Source organism: Botrytis fragariae (genome assembly GCF_013461495.1).
Source record: "Botrytis fragariae strain BVB16 chromosome Unknown tig00000050, whole genome shotgun sequence".
In the NCBI taxonomy this organism is placed as follows: Eukaryota; Fungi; Ascomycota; class Leotiomycetes; order Helotiales; family Sclerotiniaceae; genus Botrytis; species Botrytis fragariae.
In genome coordinates this window covers 2,406,268-2,416,934 of record NW_023500992.1, presented here as the reverse complement: position 1 = coordinate 2,416,934, position 10,667 = coordinate 2,406,268, and the positions used below count along the sequence as shown (strand labels likewise).

Genomic DNA, 10,667 nt, shown 5'->3' with positions numbered 1-10,667 from the left:
GTGGTATTTTCAATTTCAAAGATTCCCTTGCGAAGGCGGTATGCTAGGTAGTTAGTAGTAGTATTACAAGTACAAACTTTCTCTTCTCACGACTGCTTTTATTGGTGTCATTCATTGCATGCATTGTGAGCAGAGAAATGAATTCGTCCCCATCAGCATTTTAAATACCAACACAATTACTCGCATCGACATAAAACCACCCATACTACCATTCTGAGACTACTCCCTCTTCAAAACTTTCCTCCCCGCCATCCACGGCCACAAAACCTCGGGCACCCTAACTTCCCTCCTCTCCTCGTCCCATCCATTCTCTAAGATGGCAGCCACAATTCTCGGCACCGCGAGCGCCGTCCCATTCACTGTCCACGGGAATGCAATCTTCCCACCATTCTTATCAATATCCACTCTCGTCGCCAATCTCCTACTTTGATAATCCCCGCAGATACTTAACGATGTCACTTCACCCCATCCATTATCTCTTTCTCTGCGCGAGGGAAAGAAGGCTTCAATATCTATTTTGCGCATAGCTGAGGCGCCTAGATCGGTAGAGGGCATTTCAAGGATTCGACAGTGGAGATTGAGGGAGGTGAGGATGGTGGTTTGGAGGGAAAGCATTTCATTGAAAATTTCTGTGGTTTCTGGGAGGGAAGGAGAGGTCCAGGCGAACATTTCGACTTTTGTGAATTCATGGACTCGATAGAGACCTTTGGTGTCAATGCCACGGGCGCCTGCTTCGGCGCGGTAACAGCGGGATGTGGCGATTGTTTTTAAAGGGAGGAGAGATTCGTGGATAGTGGTGTTGGCTTTCATTCCCGCGAGAGGGATTTCGGCGGTTCCGGCGAGGGAATATGTTGGTTTTGCGCTTTCGGCATCGGAGGGGGATTGGGCGATGGAGTAGATTTGTTGTTCGTCTGATTGATCGCGGGGTTGGAAACCACATGCTGATGCGATGTGGGAATAGACCATTGAGGGAGGAGAAACGATGGACCAGCCTTTTGAGAGAGCGAGAGAGAGGGAATATTGGATTAAGGCTTGTTCGAGGAGTGCGGCGCCGTTAAGTAGATAGTACCATCCCCAACCGGAAGTATTGGCTGCAGAGGAAAAATCAAGGAGGTTTAATTCGCTACCTATGTGGACGTGAGACCGCCATACTCGGTCTGAGGAGGCGGCTTTAGGTTCGGGATGTTCGTTGATGGTTCCTATTACTTTTGGTTCTGAGCCGCGGGGAGTGGAATCGGATGTAAGATTTGGAATTGCGGATGCGAGTGTGTTGATTTCTGTCATGAGCATCGATTCTGAAGATTCTATCTCAGAGATTTTATCCTTCAAACTTCTAGCTTCTGCGATAATCTCTTCTTTGGAAAGGGCGCGTAACTTTTGAATTTCTTCTGACCCGTCATCTCGTATCGATTTTGGATTTGCAAGTTGAAGTTTTAATTTATTATTTCTTTCTCGTAATGCTCTTCCATCGCGTTGATGTTCGTGCCATTGTTCAAACAAACTTATGATTTTAGCTGGGTATGTTGATTGCAATTTGTAATTCCTTTCCAGACAACTTTTTTCGTATATTTCGGGATTGGTACGTATGTGTTTTATATCGATGGATTGTTTGGGTGCTATGGAGGGTTTAGGTAATTCGGAACGTAAACTTGGAGAGACGTGGTATGGACGACGAGAAGATGGTCGTAAGAGGGATTGGAATTGACATCGTAAACACGTAAAACGTTTGATCGTTGACATTTTGGGTATTGAGGGGGAAAGGATGGTGGGATGATATTAATTTTTGGAAGCTCAGAGCTAGCTGTTGAAACTAAGAACATGAGTTGAGCTTATTATTGGGTGAATTTAAAATGCGGGGCTTTGTCGGTCAAACGATTTTCCGACCCCTCCTTCAAAAAAGTTGCAATCAACACCAAAAAACCGTTCAGATGGGCCTTTGGATTCAAAAAAGGATGACAAAACAACAAAACGTGCAAAAGGTGATTTCAAGATCGGGTTCAAACCGACGGAACTCAGGGTTACTCCCTACGTAGGGCTCGAACCTACAGCCTCAAGATGCCATCTTATAGACTTAAAGTCTATTAGAAGTCTTGCGCGCTACCATTGCGCCAGCAGGGAAATCATACGATTTCTTTGTAGATTGTTGGGTGATGGTCCCTAATTTAAATTTATATTCCACAATGTATCAACTCGCGTATCATAAGCCGGGTTTCCAATGCCCCTCACTAAATTACAGTGTCAAAACTTGCTCCAGACTACAATCTTTCAACAATCACACCCAAAAATACGAGTCTCAACAGCCATTACATCTTCATGTCGCAACTATTACTTGTACATCAATAGATCTCACATGAATCCAGCGCTGAAGCATTATTTGACTACTAATCTTGAGTCGAATCATCAAGGAATAACATAAGGCCTACTAAGTGAGTATATTCGATTTTAGTATTCCGACTGTTCCTTCATTCATGAACTAGATACTCACAAGTAGATTACAGAGTAAAAGCTCATATAGTCTAGAATGTTATACACACCTAAAACGGAATATCATATAATCATTCAGATAAGTCTTTGAATGTCATTTTTGAAATGGTTAGCTTTCTGCTATTGCTTTTCTTTTCATATCAAATATCACATTGAATATTACACCTAAAAGTAAATATCATATTATTATTTTGATGTAGTTTTTGAAAACTGAAGTTTTTCGATTTCAACTCTTTTAAGAAATTAATTATTTTTGAATTACTTTTTAATATTGAAATACCATATGGATTTTTACACCTAAAATTAAATATCATATTATTATTCAAATAATACTTGAGGTTTCCTTCGACTATTTCTTTATACTCAAGGTGATCCAGACTGCGGAGGAAAGCGACGCTCGAACTGAGTATGCTTTTGATCAACCTCACTCTGATCGACGTGTCGGCACGCGTCTTATGCTGAAGCTCTAGCTATATCCCGCGGTTCCACATCTAGTTACCATGGTACTCATTGTCCACCAAGTATCACTCCAAGATCAAGTCAAGGAACATGTAATTAAATGCTTCATACGAGTGGACTATGAAACTGCAAGACCGAAGCATATCGAACCATTATTTCGCATACTTCAATGCTCTTATAATAGCTATTCGAGGGAGTAAGGGAGTACCATTACTGTGTTGCATTTATGACGAAGATAAAAAATCTGCAAATAAGGGATAAATCAGCGCCTCCAAAAGGCTACAACGACCTGGATATGCGTCAAGTTGATGTAAACTAAATTCGACCAAGTCAGTCCTTACAGTTAATGATTCGGAGAAGGGAAACGGAAAGGTAGATTCTACAAAAACGGTCAGAGGTGCAGATGGGATTAGTGGAGGTGTCGGGATGTGTGTTGGTCTCCTTCTCTGGCAATTCGCTATGCCTTTGTCAAGAGCGAGGGATACAATTTTGCGGCATTGACATGGCCTTTGCATTATATTCAAGTACCATAAGCTTATTTCTTTTCAACTTCGATGTTCTTTTGGTCCCTCTATCTTGCCTCCATCGATTCCAACTTTCACAATAAACTTTTGTCATGTGCAACTATATTTTTCTAAGTGCAGAAGACCGAGGTTAGAAGAGTTGATCAATTTGTTAATAATAAGGTCTGTAATACGTCTAAAATTTTGATTTGCCATCTTTTGAAAATGCATGTTCTATTTCATGAATATTTGGAGTCATTCTTTGGATGAAATGGGGTTGAAGTCGAGCTTAGACCAATACCCAATTACCTACCTGACAGTAGTACGGATTCTGACACACTTCACCTTTCATCTTCAACTTCACCATCACATCATAAAGCTTTCCAACTTCTGAGTTTTTACACAAGGAACAGGGAGATTTTCATCAATATCACGAATACAGTAAAAAGAAGCAGAAGTAGAAGTATTTACCGACGATGACCACATACCAAGTAACTTCATTGATCAGCGAAAGCCACAGATTCAGTAATCACGCTTTAATCTACAACGAAGAGCCTTCAGTACACTGTCTATCACCTGAGTCTCTCTAAACGAAGAATCAAAATCTTTTAATATACTACCCAGAGTGTACTTTGAATTTTACCAAGCTCCCTGACCAAGCCATGGATCTATCAAAAGCTCCAAAGACGAAGCCCATCTCCGCAAAGAAAGCTGCTCGGTATAAGGAGATATTCGATGATCCCCAAGAGATGAAGGAGATCTTCGAACAATGTGACGCATCCAACCGTTGGGCTCAAGGGCTCAAGGTGGATGATCTGGCATCCCAATGCACTAAGCCAGAGGGAAATGTTGATGATGATGATGATGATGATGATGATGATGATGATGATGATGATGATGATGACGATGATGAATTGATGGCTTCGAAGTATTTCAAGAAGGACTTTGTCATGAAGACCACGGATCAAGAGAAGAAGACAGATGAGCTTGAGGTTGGAGACGGTCTTTCAAATTCGCTTACGTTGAGAAAGCAAGAGGAGGGGTTGGTGCTCCCGACCAGGAATGCCACAGCCAAAAGCATTCTGCCCACCGAGTCCGGAACCAGCCATGTGGCAGCATAATGAAGGCACTGAGCACTATCACTTTGCAATTCCAGTCATGTTTCTCGAACACATTATCAAGGTTGATGAGGCTTACAATCGCAAGTGAACCGCTGTTCCCTGGGAGATGTGAAAGGTTGCCACAAGGCATTGCTAGACATGAGACTTAGGGGGGCCAAGAGTAGAAAGAGCGCAATTGCCGAACACACAATTCGTCAATCAAGGCATCGACCATGTAGTTCAATCCTCAAGTAAGAATGACCAAGCTATCCAAATATGCAAATAAATAGTCAACCATGCATTTTCACTGCCCAGTGAAAATTAGACTGAATAGTAAAGTGTTCATATACTGATATTGTAATGACGAATTCCATTGCAAGTAATCACTCCTTGTTGTCTAACTGAATCTCCAACGTTGTTCGCCCTATGCATACCTCCAGTTGCTTGCATGTTTTGTTCCCTCTGTATATAGGTAAAGAAGTGAAATTACACGATATCAGTAGCAAAGTAAACATCCCCCCACTAAAATCCTCAAAGACTGCTTTCATACAGCCTCCGAATCCCTATGAACAACTTCATTCCTCAACAACTGATATGAGATTTGACATTTGGGTGATTAGATAGCCATAAACGCAAAAAGGAGCTGTGCCGCATATTATATTAGCCTGATTCACTCCACTCCAATCGTGCATGAATCTAACTGTTGGTATGCCGAAAATGGCACCTCTACCGCAGATGGACATCCACCAATCAAACAGACCAAATGTTGGCTATAAAAACCGTTTGTTGTTGGCACTTCATCATGAAATTACAGACCATAGCTCTAGTAGCCCCTAAAAGACATAGCAAGTTGATTGTACGTGTTACTTTCCGACTCAAATTTGTAACAAAGTATATACAAAGCCTAACAGTATGGACGAACCATTAATGACTCAGCTGCTTAGAGTGGCTGGTGCTATATTGGGCTATACTTATGACTATATTTGTAATGAAACTATATCAAGTGCGGAGTTTCATTCGAGGACTTCAAAAGCAAGGTCTTGCACGTTCTCACAGCCCATCTGATGGTCAACGACCAATCATGTCCATCAAAACATCGACTAACCAATCTCCAAGCCTATGCCCCCTCATCATTGGTTACTCGGACACATACCTCCCAGTGCAAGTATCATTGGCAGTCTCCCTCCATACGCCCATGGCGTCTATGTTGGAGACCAAATCCGACAAAGATATCCCCATCGCTGCTCCAATTCTTGTCGTGCTTAAGCCGGATATGATGTACCAACTGACTCAAGCAAACCAAATACCAAAAGATAAAGGCATTCGCGCTTTCCTGAAGCCCTTGACTGGCGAATCTGATTTAGTTACTTTGGAAGGCAATACTTGGAAACACTGGAGAGCTATATTCAATCCTGGATTTAGCGCGGGTCATGGGTCAAGTCTGGTTCCGAGTATGATTGAAGAGATCAAGATATTCAAGGATCTGTTAAGGAAACATGCCGAAAGTGGTAAAATGATGTTTCTTGAAGATGCTAGTTTGAGCCTCACAATCGATATTATTGGCAAAGTTGCAATGTGAGTAGATATCTCTTTTGTTTCTGTCAGAGCTGTTGTATATCACCGACTAGCAGACTTGATGTGTAAACTTAATCACTGAAAGTAATATAATGGTCAAAACGAATTCAAGATCTTCAATTTATTGAATGTCCTAGTTGATTCGGAAATCAAAAGCTTCTGCTTATCAGACCACAATCCAAACTACCAGGAAGACTGCTTTCTGATCATTAACTGATGCAAATAATCTTTACCAGGGACCACAGATTCTGCAGCCAGACTAGCTACAACGACATGACAGCAGCATTACGAAGGCAACTATTATGGTGCACGACAGGCATGAACATTAATCTTTTGGAATACATAAATATCTTTCGCCCCTTTGTGCATACATAGAACAGCTACCGAATGAACCGCTACCTTTCTCAAGAACTCGACAAATGCTATCGAAGCATCAAAGGCACTGAGATACGGAAAAAAGACAAATTGATTGTGGATCTAGCGTTGAGAGCGTATCTTGCGGAGAATCCTTCTGCAACAGGCATCGATAAAAGTTTTCAGAATTTCGCCATGGCGCAAATAAAGTTATTCATCTTCGCGGGCCACGCTACCACTTCTGCTGGCGCAATTTTTACTTATCATCTGTTCTCCCAACATCCAAATGTACTGGCAAAAGTTCGGGATGAGCACACTGAGGTACTAGGGGCCAACATTGCGGACGCTGAGTCTGTGATTACTTCCAAGCCACAAATCTTGAACCAGCTTACTTATACCATTGCGGCCATGAAAGAGAGTCTTCGCATCTACCCCACTGTCGCCGCGCTTCGCGATGGACAATCTTATTTCTCTTTGATAGGGGACAATGGTCTTCGTTTCCCCACCGAGCGAACAATAGTCTGGGGTGATCATTATACCACACATCATAATCCTGCCCATTGGGCGCGAGCCTAAGAGTTTCTACCAGAGCGATGGATGGTAGCCGAAGGCGACGAGCTCTGACCGCCCAAAAATGGATAGCGACCATTTGAGCGCGGTCCTCGGAACTGTATTGGTCAGGAAGTAGCCACGACAGAAATAAAACTCATGCTTGCGTTGACGATTCGAGATTTTGATTTCAAGGATGCTTACGAGGAGTATGATGTTATGAAGGGTAACCCAAAGAGTTCAAATATAAATAGCCAAAGAGCATACATGATGCTTCGGGGAGGCGGCCACCCGGCAGATCATTATCCATGTAAGGTAGCTTTCGCAGTGCAAAAGTAATCTGGCTGGAAGGAACAAATTGCATTATTATGAGTGGGAAGATCCGCTCGAGATATCCTGCGACTTAACAATTTTGCAAGTAATAGTGGCATAAAACGAGGTTATGACCCTCTCAACTTATGGGTATCTATATGAAGATGAAAACCAAGATTTAAAAGCAACAACTCATAATCCCAAACTTTGGGTGGCATCCAATTTCATGAAAGATGATTGATGGTCAGGCTAGACCCAACGTGCTATGTACTATGTGCTATGGTATCATGTCCTACTCCGATTCGCCAACTTCTTGTCTCCCATCTCCTCTATCTCTTTCTTTTTATGATAATGTGGTGCAAGCTCATACAACCAATTCGCTTTGATGGGAATGCAACTGCGCATGTACTCCTTTGTAGTTTGTACAAGTTCATGATAAACAACCAACTTGATAGGAGGATCATTTGCCATCAATACTGATGAAGGATGTATATACACTGTAGTATTTCTCTTGACTGTCCGATAACTGTCTCCATCTCGTTGTAATCGTGCTGCATTAGCGAAAAATCCGGCCGTGATCGCTTTCTGAATAGGCTCCAGATTTGACGCCCCGCAACTAGCGATTGTAACTTCCACGCGTTCACAAAGCTTTGCAAGTTGGTCCCGAACATCCCTAGCTCGAGTGAGGGAACGTTGCTGAAGAAAGTTCTCTTTTGCCCAGATAGTACTGAAATCATTGTCCACCCATTGATTCCAAATGTTCAAATAGGTGAGGTGGTCTCCTCCTTCTTTGATTGTGAAGCGCGCTCTGGCACTATCTGCGTGCACTCTCTGTTCTCCTTTGGGACGGAAAAATAGCGCCGAACTTTCACCTAACATTGCCATGATGCTTAATACTTCGTCAGAGCATGCCAGTTGGTCTGAAGCAATGATGGACTTCGCAACTTGAGGGTCTGTTGGAAATTCGGCCATTTGTCTCCCAATTTTGGTTAGTTCTCCACGGTTGTTTAATGCAGACAATGCGTACAATTGGTTGAGGGCACCAATTAGGGTTTCTGTTGGTGGAGGGTCCATAAAGTCAAAGGTCAAGAGATCGTTAATTCCAAGTGACTTAAGCAGTAGAACTGTACCATTCAGATTTGTTCGCTGAATTTCAGGAGTGGTACTTTCTTCCATTTCGTTCATAAACGCCCATTTTGTGTACAAACGAAAGCACTTTCCGGGCCCCACACGACCAGCACGACCACTTCTTTGATTTGCAGACGCTCGTGAACATGCTACTGTAACCAACTTCGACATTCCAGTCGCTGGATTATAGATATTCTCCTTTACAAATCCGGGATCGATAACATATACAATGCCGTCAATGGTCAAACTCGTCTCTGCAATATTGGTTGCCAACACAACTTTTCGTGCTCCTTTGGGTGTTGGTTCGAAAATTTTGGTTTGTAGATCGGTTGGAAGATTTGCGTAAATAGGACAAATAACAAGCTCAGGCACTCTCGAACCCAATTTCTTTGATATATCACTTATTCGTTCTTCCGCTGCCTCAATCTCATCTTGACCTGTTAAAAATATCAGCACATCACCACTTGGTTGAGAGGTATGTATCTGAAAAAGTGTAGTAATAGCAGCAGCAAGATAATTAGCTTCTGGCTGTGGGGTATTATAAATTTCGACTGGGTAACTACGCCCTTTAACATTGAAGATAGGAGCGCCATCGAAGAAGTCTGAGAAAGCCTGTGCATTAATTGTCGCTGAAGCAATAAGAAGTTTGATTGTTGGCCTTTCTTTGGCAAGATCTTTGAGCAAAGCTAGAAGTATATCGGTATGCACAGTCCGTTCATGAGCTTCGTCAATCATAATCACCTGATACTCGTCCAGAGAAGGTGTAATCATGACCTCTTTCAAAAGATGACCATCCGTCATATACTTGATGAGAGTTTTATCACTCGTACAGTCTTCAAAACGGATAGCGTAACCAACTTCATTTCCGATCTTGCATCCCATTTCCTCTGACACACGTTGAGCAACGGACATGGCAGCCACTCTCCTAGGTTGGGTTACTCCAATCTTCATACCATCTTTAGTATACCCTGCTTCATGGAGATACTGTGGTAATTGTGTAGTTTTACCAGATCCTGTCTCACCAACAAGGATAATAGTTTGGAACTGATCAAGAGCTGCCAGAAATTCGTCCTTATAAGCATAGATTGGAAGGTTTTTCCTCGTCTCCTCAATTGTCTTCGCTTTCTGCTCAGCAGCCTTCAATTGTTCACCCAAAAATCTTGCTTCTTTATCCAAGCCTTGTCCCGGTAATTTCGAATCCATGATCCACTTGATCCCTTGCTCCTCGTCCAAAATATAATCATATTCGCCTTGGTCGACTCGTTCGGTGCTTTGGATCTGGTTTCTGGCGAGCTTTTCTTGTTGCCTATCCCACTCCTCATGCTCGGAAACGAATTTCTCCTGGCCATATTCATCTCTTTCGACGTAGCGTTTGTATAGTGCATCTTGTTTCTTCTTTTGATCGAGCTTTCCTTTCTCTGTAATATAATCGTCTGGCATAGCATAGCCATCTCGATGATCATCAATTCGTGATCTTTCGTCGGCAAGTCGAAGAAGCTCTCTATTCTTGGCAAACTCTGCTTTCTCCTTCTTTGATAAATTGGAATATGGATCATTCAGCTCCCTCGTTTCATCCTCGACCTGTCTTCTCAGCAAAGCGAGACGCTCCGCTTCACGCTTTTTCAGGTATTCTTGTCTCGACCTTTCCCTTAGATCTGGCATTGCAGCACGTCTTGCAGCAGCGTCGTCTGCCAATGCTCTCCTCTGTGCCATGATAGGATCGGATCTATCCTCGAGTATTGTCTTCGATTTGTCGGAATTCTTTGACAACAGTCTCTGCGCGAAAGCATCTTTCTCTGCTTGGTCTCTCCTTCGTTCCTTTTCCGAATCCGAGATATCTTCATCTGAGTGTACTGTTTTGACCCGTTTTGAGGCAGGCTCCTGAAATTCTGGCTCCTCCTCCGAGATATATTCTTCGTCGCCCCATCGTTCCTCATAATCGTCATTCGCCTTATTCCGGATAGTTTTTGAGCGCTGCTCTGTATCTTTACGTGGAGACCTCTCTCGACGAGGTGACTTTTCTCGGTGTCTGTCGCGCCGCGACGAGCTTTCACGGTGTGACTTTTTCTCCTTCCTCTTTGCTACCACTTTTGCTGGACCTATTTCCTCTTCCTCCATAGGAAGAAGCGCGTACTTTTTAGAAGCCATGCTGTTTGAACGGGATGGAGGTCCGTGGATAACCAGAGGTAGTATAAGTCAAGTG

At 42.9% G+C, this 10,667-nt stretch overlaps 4 protein-coding genes across 4 annotated transcripts; 2 read left to right on the top strand and 2 right to left on the bottom strand.

Annotated features, from left to right (window-relative positions):
* Positions 1 to 219: 219 nt before the first annotated feature.
* Positions 220 to 1,740, bottom strand: Bfra_004738 (putative seryl-trna synthetase protein; the record flags this gene model as incomplete). Its single annotated transcript, XM_037335134.1, has 1 exon — positions 220 to 1,740. One exon carries the CDS (start codon positions 1,738 to 1,740, stop codon positions 220 to 222), a length of 1,521 nt encoding a protein of 506 aa, XP_037193668.1.
* Positions 1,741 to 3,922: 2,182 nt separating this feature from the next.
* Bfra_004737 (uncharacterized protein) lies at positions 3,923 to 4,567 on the top strand (the record flags this gene model as incomplete). The annotated part of the gene is made up of 2 exons (XM_037335133.1): positions 3,923 to 3,971; positions 4,071 to 4,567. The coding sequence occupies 2 exons, from the start codon at positions 3,923 to 3,925 to the stop codon at positions 4,565 to 4,567; spliced, it is 546 nt and encodes a 181-aa protein (XP_037193667.1).
* A 952-nt stretch (positions 4,568 to 5,519) lies between these two features.
* Positions 5,520 to 7,051, top strand: Bfra_004736 (putative afln vera monooxygenase protein; the record flags this gene model as incomplete). Its single annotated transcript, XM_037335132.1, has 2 exons — positions 5,520 to 6,113; positions 6,497 to 7,051. The coding sequence occupies 2 exons, from the start codon at positions 5,520 to 5,522 to the stop codon at positions 7,049 to 7,051; spliced, it is 1,149 nt and encodes a 382-aa protein (XP_037193666.1).
* A 570-nt stretch (positions 7,052 to 7,621) lies between these two features.
* On the bottom strand, positions 7,622 to 10,612 carry Bfra_004734 (putative atp-dependent rna helicase dhx8 protein; the record flags this gene model as incomplete). The annotated part of the gene is made up of 1 exon (XM_037335131.1): positions 7,622 to 10,612. The coding sequence occupies one exon, from the start codon at positions 10,610 to 10,612 to the stop codon at positions 7,622 to 7,624; it is 2,991 nt and encodes a 996-aa protein (XP_037193665.1).
* Positions 10,613 to 10,667: the final 55 nt, after the last annotated feature.